The sequence below is a fragment of the Gavialis gangeticus genome, unplaced genomic scaffold, assembly GCF_001723915.1.
Source record: "Gavialis gangeticus isolate Ggan-Ray unplaced genomic scaffold, GavGan_comp1, whole genome shotgun sequence".
In the NCBI taxonomy this organism is placed as follows: Eukaryota; Metazoa; Chordata; order Crocodylia; family Gavialidae; genus Gavialis; species Gavialis gangeticus.
Genome location: NW_017729034.1, coordinates 19,950,673 through 19,960,811, shown reverse-complemented (window position 1 = coordinate 19,960,811; position 10,139 = coordinate 19,950,673). Strand labels below are relative to the sequence as shown.

Genomic DNA, 10,139 nt, shown 5'->3' with positions numbered 1-10,139 from the left:
CTGGCTTTGCAAGGGTTACTCAGCGGGCCAGCAGTGGCGGTAGTGCCCCCGTCCCCCTGCGAATTTAGTTTAAAGCCTGGTGGAGCAGGTCAGCCAGTCTGGCTGAGAAGAGCCTCCTCCCCAGGGGAGAGAGATGGAGGCCATCTCTTCCCAGCAGCTTGCTGCCTCTCTCGCCAAAGAGCGGGCTGTGGTCATGGAAGCCAGAGCCTTCCCGATGACACCAGCGCCGCAGTCTTTGGTTAACTACATGTTAGAAAGAGGCAGAGAAAAAAATCTGGTTCTTCTGCAAGGGTGGAGACTTAAAAGCATGAAACTGGCCTGGCCACAGTTCATTCTTAAAGGCTGCATTACTCTGATACACTCTACTTGTGGCTCTCTTAAAAGGAATTTTGAAAGCTTCTACTAGTATAGAATGCGACAATTCCCCATCTCAATGCGATCAGACTCTACAGCTCTACAAAACCTGTTCAGCAAGCCCTTGGGAATCCTGTGCAATTCTTCAGTGATCTAAATCAGTGATTGGCAAACTTTAGCTGCACTGGGAGAATAGGTATCTGGCCTCAGTACAGTGAGGGTCAGTGCAGGCACAAGAGAGCAGCAGGAGGGTGCTGTAGACGGGATGCGGGACATGCCACAGCTGTGTTGTGCCTGATCCTCTGTGCTGCCCCAGGCCAGGTGGAACTTTCCTGAGCCAGATCTGGCTCACAGGCTGTGTAAGTTGCCAACCCCTGGCCTAAGTTATATGTGGCACAGCACTTTATGGGAGAAAATGATAATATTGCACAGTGGTCAAATGCAGTCTAATCTGTATCTCACCAGCGTCTGTATCTGAGCAATTTATGGCAAGAGCCTCACAGACCCTTGTGGCACATGAACAAATTGGCCCAAATACATAACATTGCTCTAATGAGTGATTGAGCAACTGTTTAGTGTCCAGGGACAGAGCCATACAGTTTCTACAACCATTTCTAGTAACGTGCATTATTACTGTACGTGTCAATCGGAGCATGCCAGCTTAAATGATAAAATTAAGAAATGCTGCCTACATTACAATATTGGCTGCTAGACATTCATGCAAACCATGCAGTAAACAGTGGCCAAAGGTTTTTCCAGCTGGCTACACACCACCTGACAAGTTAACAGGAGAGGATTAAGGGTTACATGAGTGAGAGGGAACACTATTAAGCAGGGTTTAGAGGTAATTAATCCAAGAGGAAATTTGTTCCTAAGTGACTGTGTTCAGGAAGCCAAACTGATGCCAACAAGGGGCAAGGTGACAAGTACAGACTGAACTCTCAAAAGCAGAGTAAATATTAACCTCAGGGTATTTGGAGTTGAACTTTGGCTATGTTACTTTGAACACTGGCTTTTAAAGTAACATTTCCCACTCCGCTTATGTCATGTTTAGAGATGTGGGGCAGCAGTGCAGAGTTGGGGATAATCTTGGGACCAGTAAATTGGTGTCTCCATGCAGTGATTTCACCTAAGAAATGAAATCCCTTTTGGTGGAAACTGCCTTCAGTTGCTTCACCCTATAGACAAGTTAAATCTATTTAGTCTTTAACTCACCCTTTTCTGCTTTGAGATGACCAACCAAATCAGAATAGTAACACAAAATTAATCATAGCATAGGGCTGGCAGATCATAACATTTAATGTTACATTGGTGTGCAATACAACTATTTTTAGATAATTTTTAAACTAGCAGAGTTAGCTTTATGAAATGTGAAAAGAATGTCATCTGGCCAGCCCTGGGAGAGGGGATGTTCAGAAGAGTGCATCTTCCTGAAATTAATATTAATGCACAGACACTATGATAAAACTTATTTTAGCAACATTTATGTTCTAACACGTAGATTGGCTCGGTCAGGCATAATGATAGAACAGCAGAGTCCTTTTGTCAACACCCCTCTATAATGTCTAATCTAAAGTTGTTTTTAGATTAGATTGACAGGTTCAAATCATGTACTTAGCTGTACCCAAACATAACATTCTCCTTTTTTGCACATCGCTTCTAGTTCTCCAGACCTAGAATGTACTGAAGAACCATAAGCCTCATGCAAAGGCCACTAATGACTGGCATTTGAAACACCAGATAGTTCTATTTAAAGAGGAGTGTTAATTTGACCGCTCTGTTTCCCAGCCTGGCTGATCAGTGAAGCTGTTCACCATCTTCTATCAAATGAAGACTTCCCTGATTTAGTTTTCTGGGGTTTTTGTCTCTTCTCTTTTTTTCCTAGCCCATCAGTAAATTCGAATGCATTTTTTGATACATATCTGAATCAAATTTTAAACCAGATTTCTTTTTGTATGCCCATTACAGTCCATTTTGCAAAAAGTGCCGTAGTTAGTAGGTGAAAGGGAACTGCAGTTTCCAATGCAGTAAGAAACAGTTTACAGAAGGATATGAAAATAAAGTGACCGGAACCTTATGTTTACTTGAAGCAAAGACCAGGCACACCTATACTAATCTCTTCTTGAAATGAAATTTAACATTATCCTTTTACCCATCCTGTTTGCGAATTCTGGATTAGTGTTTCTGTAAATGAATGTCATTTTGTCCCTTGGGGACTTAGCTATAATCCAGATACAGAAAATGATTAGGAAATATTGACCTGCTGGCCTTTAAACATTATATAAGTAGGATAGTCAATATCTGCTATTAAACATTTGTGAATTCAACTATGATTTTGACAGCTTTTAATTGTAGCCTTAAGCTAATCATTATTAATTGTCATGAAAACTGATTATCCTGTTGTCTGTATTTATCTTCTCAAAAATGTTTCTTCTAGGTAATAACCTTGATGCTATCCATGATATCACTGTGGCATACCCTCAAAACATTCCTCAAACGGAGAAGCACATTTTGAATGGAAACTTCCCAAGGGAGATTCATTTTCATGTCCGCAGATATCCAGTACACACTGTGCCCACTTCCAGGGAAGAGCTTCAGGTCTGGTGCCAGAAGCGTTGGGAAGAGAAAGAGGAGAGACTCCGGCAGTTCTACGAAGGTGAAAAGTACTTTGATGCAACGGGGCGAAGCATAATTCCACCATGTAAATCTGAACTCAGGGTCCTAGTTGTTAAGTGCATTTCGCTCTTGTACTGGACAGTCTTCACACTTGCTATGTTTGTGCTGCTGTACTTGTACAGCTTTGTGCGATGGTATCTTTTGATCATGGTCATCATTTTTGCCATGCAACAGAAAATATTTGGAGGGCTAGAATTAATTGAGCTTGTGTGTCATCGATATGTTAATAAACGACAAAATTTGTACAGTGGGAAGACAGAATAGAAGGTTGTTCAGCAGGGAGCAAGGGGAGATAACTGATGTTTTTGAGATGTGCCGCAGACTTTGTACAGGGACACATTTTTTGCATGATAACACTCAGTCTTTTCTTACTACCATTATTACTAAAGATATTTTGCACTTGTTCCGTGGAAAAGAAAGAGAAATATTAGTTCTTGCTACCTGTGAAAACGATAGTTTTTATCTTTGAATGTAATATCAGTATTGCTCTTGCAAGCAGTTAGCAATTGCAGCATACTGTAGTTATGAAATAACATGCTGGATTATTGAACAATCATTAAGAAATTAGTAAATGTGATGCACCCTGAACTTTTCAAATGTGCAAGTACACAATGTCCAGCTGAGAGAGACAGATCTGTGACTCCCATACACTCACCTTGGCATAAAATAATCACCAAATTTAAAATTCAAATCCCCTCTCCCTTCCTTCCCCAGTATTTCTAATATTTTTGTATTTGTTTTAAACTTCTTTCTCGCAGATTTTCCTGGCTGTTGACTGGCTGGCTCCATGAATAAGAAATTAGATGGAAATTTTAACCTTAATGTCTGATGTTGTTGTATAGGCGGGGCCGTCTGCTCCAACGCAACATGAGTCTTAATTGAATATTTCCAAGAGCTATTCTGCCAGCTTTTTCCCCTCTACCCCAGCTCCCACCACCAACCGTCTCCCACCCCCGCCTTGCTATTCAGCTATCAGTTACATAACACCTGTACCCTATGGGAGACTTGCACCTGCTACTTAGCTGCATTTGTTCCCCTAAAACAAAACCAACCAGTTGTTTGTTAGGTAGCTAGCAAGTATTGACTTCTTTCTGTAGAAGTAACTAATCTGAAAATATCCTTTATTTTAAAGAGACAGTGAAAAAATGTCCACTCCTTGAAGCTGCTTCTCTGTTTTTTAAAGTGCTTTCTGAGTCATTTAAAACTTCAGGATGCCTGTAGACATGCAGGGGCACTGCTCCAACATGCTATAATTACAGTGCGTTGGAACAGACTCAATAGAGTCCACTGGAACGTGCCAGTTAGCACGCTCCAACAGCCCTCGCATCTCTTGTATTCAGCATCCTCATACTTCAAAATAGCAGCGGGGGCACTTTAAACAAATGTTGTCAAACAAGCTTTAGTTAAAGCACCCCCACCACCATTTTGCAGAGCAGGATGCCAAATACATGACAGAGCCACTCCAATTAAAGTGCCCTCCCTCTATCCCCACCCCTGAAGCACCCCGGTGTAAAGACACCATCAGTGTTTACAGTAGGAAAACTTTTTTTTTCTTAGTTTACAACTCAGACCTGCTAAAACTCAACCAGGGCCATGATTGGTTGTGCACAGTTATGGCAAAATAAATATTTGAACCTATCACGACACAGGAAACATAATTTCCCTACACAAAGACTAGTATGCTCCTTGGCTTTCCTTTTTCTCAGAGGCCAGTCCTTTGTTGGAGTCCTGCATTGAAAAGCATGTCCCTCATATGAAATTGGTGAAAAGCCAGATAAACCAAGGGAATATTGATCTTTTCAAACCTTTACAGACAAAGAACACTTTTTTTTTCTGATAATGTCACACAATCGTCATCATATAGTAGAAATTGATGTTCCAGATTATGGAGACTATGGAATGAACACCCTTGGCACTTAGCAAACGCCTCAGCTTGCCTTTGGCATTTAGCCTCAAAGATGGCCTACTGCACAGCCACAGACCATCCCTTATTTCTTCTGGACTTCTGATCTGCTCCCCAAAAGGCTTTGGAAGGTACCCGTGCTATGCTGGGGTGATCTAACTCCATATGATGAGTTATATTACTGTGAAGTGTAAATTTGCAGACTGAAGACTTTACTGTGTATTATTTTGCACCTCTAGAACACTGGGCTCAGCACTGCAGACAAACTGGTTCTCTTTTGAATGTGAGCATTAAGCATGGTTATCTGATGCTTTTGAATCTCAGGTCACTGTTGGATGAAATCATTGACCTATATTTAACTGCCCCTTACAAGGTGACAGCTGTTTTTTAATCCCTGCTCACAATGACTAATTAGTTATTATGCATAAGTACTTGAAGCCATCTGTTGTACTTCAGGAATTTTTTTTAAACCTTTATTTCTTTAGTAAAACGGCATCTAATTTAGGCACGAGTCTCTTAACAAACTTCCTCACATTATATTTAGACGTACATGCATAAATAGCTTGACAACTGATACTGCATTGTCACAAGTACAGCAGAAAAGGATGGTCTTTTTTCACTGGGGAGGCATTTTAAATGGCCTATGATATGAAGGCAGTTGTTCAAATTTACATAGCGCATTTTCCATATGATAGCGTTCCTTCTTGCTTGAACTTCCGGCAATCCCAGCTGTCTCAGCTCCTGCAGTAAGACAGAAACAAGCCTCATTTGTGTCTACCTTTCAAAGTGGGTCTGTTCAAGGCTTGGGTTCTACAGATGCCTGTAGTATCAAAGGCTAGCCTCCTCCAACAGCCCCAACCTAGATGCTGAGCAAATACTGCAGAGGTCAAGCCTTCACATCACCAGCACGCACACCATCTGCGTTCTGTTCTGTCCTAAAGCAAACTATGGTGTCATAAAGTGTGTCAGGGATCAAAGTTGGAGACTTTGGTCATTTCTAAAGTGCAAATTTCTACTGTATTTTTTTAAGTCTGTATTTTGTTGCTATGAGATCTCTAAACGGTTTTAAAACTGAACCTCAAACCAAGAGCTGACCTGTCACGGGGAGCTTTCTATCTCAGTGAGGCCAAATTTCTTACATACCTTAATGTGGGAAACATCCAGCAAATTTGTAATTCACTCCTCTCGCATTCACAGAAATAAAAATATGTATATAGTCATCATTTTGTTGTCTTGTGAGCTATAAATGCTACATGTTAGGATAGCTTGCCCTAGCGATGAAGGGCAGCACAAGTGAAGTGAATAAAACCCTTTTCCTATAAGCAAAGCTAATATTATTGAGGCTGATGCACAAACATGGAGTTTATCCAAAAATCCACCTCCATTTCCAGACTCCTTATAAACACAAGGGGGAAAAAATATTAACATTTGAATAAAGAAAAATAATCTTGGTGAAATTCAGGAGCCACATTGCTGAATAAAACTAGCTGGGAAGTGGGGAAAACTTGTGATTATATTCACTTTCCCTTTTGGTTCTTATCCAACTAGCCCTAGCATTCAGGCCACTAGGAGGCTGTTTTGTTTTCATTCACCTTGTTTAGTTGATTCAAACTACACATATTAAAAAGTGCCAGACCGCTCTGTTTTAACATCCTTTCCCTTTGAAATGTTTCCAGTGCTACTGAATTAGAAGGCTTTGGACCTCTGGAAATCAAGTGCACTGATCTTTCATGGAAGCATATTGGCACCAGGAGACCTCTCACTTTCTTAGCATGAATTCTGAGAACTACCATTCTCTCTAGTCCCAGTGGCCATGCCCTGGTGCATTCTGCACTCGCGCTATGGGGCCAATGTGTCTGTTAGATCTCACTTGTTTCTTGAGAAGGATGGCACACTCTTCTTGCGTTTAAGGGTACCATTCATTTTCCTTATTCAAATGTTTCCTGATCAGGATAATGGGTCTCTTTCTCTTTGCTCAGAAAAGAAGGTTGAACTCGTGCTTGGTCTCTACTTGTCATCAAAGTCATTTGAGATAACAGTGCATCAGACTGAAGCATTTTTCTTCGTTGTTTTGAATGTTAGTAATGTGGGAAGCAAATGCTGGTCTGTAAGATTGTTGTGTTGATCATACTAAATGTAGTCTCTAGTTCTGTGCATACTATCAATCTCAATTGTTTAAAAAATAGGTGTTTTTATAGCTTTGTTTTATAAATGCATTGTATGAAAACAGACACCAGGATCTGACAAATCCACAGAATAGCCTTAGTTTTCAAAGTCCACCGATATGTTAGAATGTTTTATCCACATGTCACTTATTTACTCTACAGCAACAATAAATACTTCAAACATTTCCATGAGTTTCATTTCATTGGTTTCTTGGACATGAGACCAGTTCTACCATGTGAGAGCATTTCACATACAGCGACAAGGAACAAATTTTCTCTCCACTTGTACAGCCTTTTACTGGCAGTCACTGTGCCTTAGTAAAGCATTGAGCTAAGGGAATATGGCTGTTGAGATATTATTATATTCCTGTTCAGGTAATAAGAACAGTATAAGCCACTTAAGATGCCTGAGGGTAACATAAGATGGGCAGCCATTTAAATCATGTAAATAGCTGTAACCCTTTGGCAAAACCCATTGATTTCAATATTAAAGGTACCGCTTCAGCTGAATTGCACATAGGGCTAATTTGTTCAGGAACTGTGCACTCAGCTGTTCTCACCTCATTAAGGCTCATTACCTTGTTACTCAAAATGCTTTATGCCCCCAATAGCAGCATTGGAAAGGATGGGGCCTAGTCAGTGTCCAGGCTGCTAGGCTGCAGCATAATAATTTACAGTAGTTGATGTGAGGTAGGAAGATTAACCAGCACCCCCTCACCCACCACTGCTACCTGACAGTTTTTTGTGTGTCAAACAAGTCTGCTGTGTATCTTATACAGTGTGAAGCTAGAGAGAGATGTGATCTCACCTAAATTCTTTCCTTTAGCTGGCTTGTGTAAAGCAAACACAAAACGAAGCTCTGAGCAATCCCATACACACAGCTCAAATGTTTAAACTTTGGTTTTGGGGCTCAGACACCAGAACTGTTAGGAATCAACCACGGCCTGGGTTTTGCCGGGATCCAAGATGCAGACGTGCACAGAATACATGTAAGTGGGATGCCTTAGATTTCAGTGAGTTTAACTGAAGGACTCTTAGAAGAAGGGTGGTAATTATATCATTGGTGGTGAAAAAAAAATCCAAAAACACCTACCATGGTGTAAATGTAATCTTAACATGAAAACTAATCTCTCTTTAGTTCTTAGAAAACTCACAATGTACAAAGACCAATTGCTGTAATTTTCATGTATACCGTGCTCTTTATGTGTAGCTGAAGTTGAATTTCATTCTTAACTGCAAGTGTTATTTTTGTGCCACTTCCCCATCTAAGTAGCCATAAAGAAAAGAGAAGATGGAAGAAAAGAGACCCCCTGAGCTACTTTAAAAACCAGGTCTAAAATTCAATGTTTTGGTACTCTGGCACATTCACTATACTCAAATATATCAACAAAAAGTGACTGCTGATACACTGTTTAATAGGCTGCCTGTTCTGAAAAGACATTTGCTTTTTTCCTTTCCAGACTGTCAGTTGGTATTCAGATGCACAGTCACAATATTGGTGCTGCAGAGCCTCTGTCTCGTGACACTCCAGAGCCCAGCTGTCCTGCAGGTACTCTCATAGCACCATAATAGCTTCCATTTCACCTGACTGCAATGCTGGCAGTCATTCCCCCCTTCTGGTTAGGCAGTGAAATGCATGTCTGACAAGGAGTAATAAGTGCCTATGCTGTTCGGTTCGGAATAATTATTAACACAATGGAATAAGCACATGTGTTTAGAGTTACTGGGAAAACTAAAGGAATGGGCAGGAAGTAACTGGGACAATCTGCTTGGTTAGTGGAGAAGAAAGGGTATTAATTCCACATTTGGGCTTTATTCGGCTGTGTCTTTGCCTCATTTTTTCAGCCTCATATTGCACTGGCTTCTGGAGAGAGTCGAAGAGGTCTGGTGGGCTGAGCATAGCCTGGAAACAAAGAGCTTCCAAAATTCCAGTCTCAGCAGACTCATGCTGTTGCCTAAGGCAAGTTGCTGAGGCTGATTCAACTGAGCACTTAAGCTTGTGCTTGCTTTTAGCTATGTACTTAAGAGCGTTACTGAATGCAACGATGTTGCACACAAACAGGAGGTCAACATTCAGTCCATGTTTAGGTGTTTCCCTCAGTGAAGCCCTTCCTGTCTCTGCCTCACCCCGGTTGTACACTCAAACCACCATAATGCATCATGAGAATCAAGGTGTGTGACTGCCTGGAAGACCAGGTAAGGCTCAGAGTTGCTGTCTTAAGTGTTAATCCAGGCAACAGGAGGAATACACTTGAGTCCATTACACTATTCATACTGCACTTGTTAAATGCCTTTATATTTTAATCCTGATCAGCTAGATTGGAAAGAAAATAATATCAAGAGGAGTGAAGATCATGTAGCCTTCTTGTCCATTTGAATGGAGACAAAGGCAAAGCATTTGAGAATTGCTGGGTGAAGGGAAACCGGGGAGGAAAAGGGGTCTTCACAAAGGCCAGTAGTCAAACTGGGTGACTAAAGGCTTATCCAGATCCCTGCTACACTAGTGGAGTGCTGCAGTGAAACGCAACTTGTTTGCTACACCTGGAACTATATCCACCTTGGAACTGCATCAAGTAGATGCCAATAAGTAGTCCCAAGACAGAACTTATGAGTGCTCCAAGATGGCTGCGGGCACGTTGTTCTTCACTATATGCACCTGGGAGGTGGCACAGACACGCCCCCCTTAGCAAAGGCTAATTTCAATAGCGTCTTGCCCATTAATAGAAATGACTGGTAAAAGCAACACGTCAGTCAGAATTAATCAATCGTGCATTTCTGTAGCAAGATCAGGGAGGAAGGGGGGGGTCCTCCTGTACTTTTTTCTGTGTCATTGCTATAGAAATATAGGCATGAGTTTCCAAAGGAACCCAAGGAAATCAGGGAAGTAAGTTCTCTGAGCTATCACTGGGCAATGGACAGCTAACGCCCTGGAGCTCTTTTGAAAACCCTAGGTGTTCTGTTCACCTCTCAGTGATTTGGCGGAGTGTTGCAATTGTGCAACGTGTATTGGCCACCACTGAAAAATGAGACAAGAAATCACC

At 41.3% G+C, this 10,139-nt stretch overlaps 1 protein-coding gene across 6 annotated transcripts in view; it reads left to right on the top strand.

The window, feature by feature from the left end:
* The window catches only part of LCLAT1 (lysocardiolipin acyltransferase 1), a 324,248-nt gene extending 320,551 nt beyond the window's left edge, over positions 1-3,697 (top strand). For all 6 annotated transcript variants that reach the window (XM_019527033.1, XM_019527035.1, XM_019527032.1 and 3 more), the window contains one exon: positions 2,792-3,697. In XM_019527033.1, the coding sequence (XP_019382578.1) occupies positions 2,792-3,294 (503 nt within the window). In that variant the 3' untranslated portion in view covers positions 3,295-3,697. The remainder of the gene's footprint in view (positions 1-2,791) is intronic.
* The last annotated feature ends 6,442 nt before the right edge of the window (positions 3,698-10,139 follow it).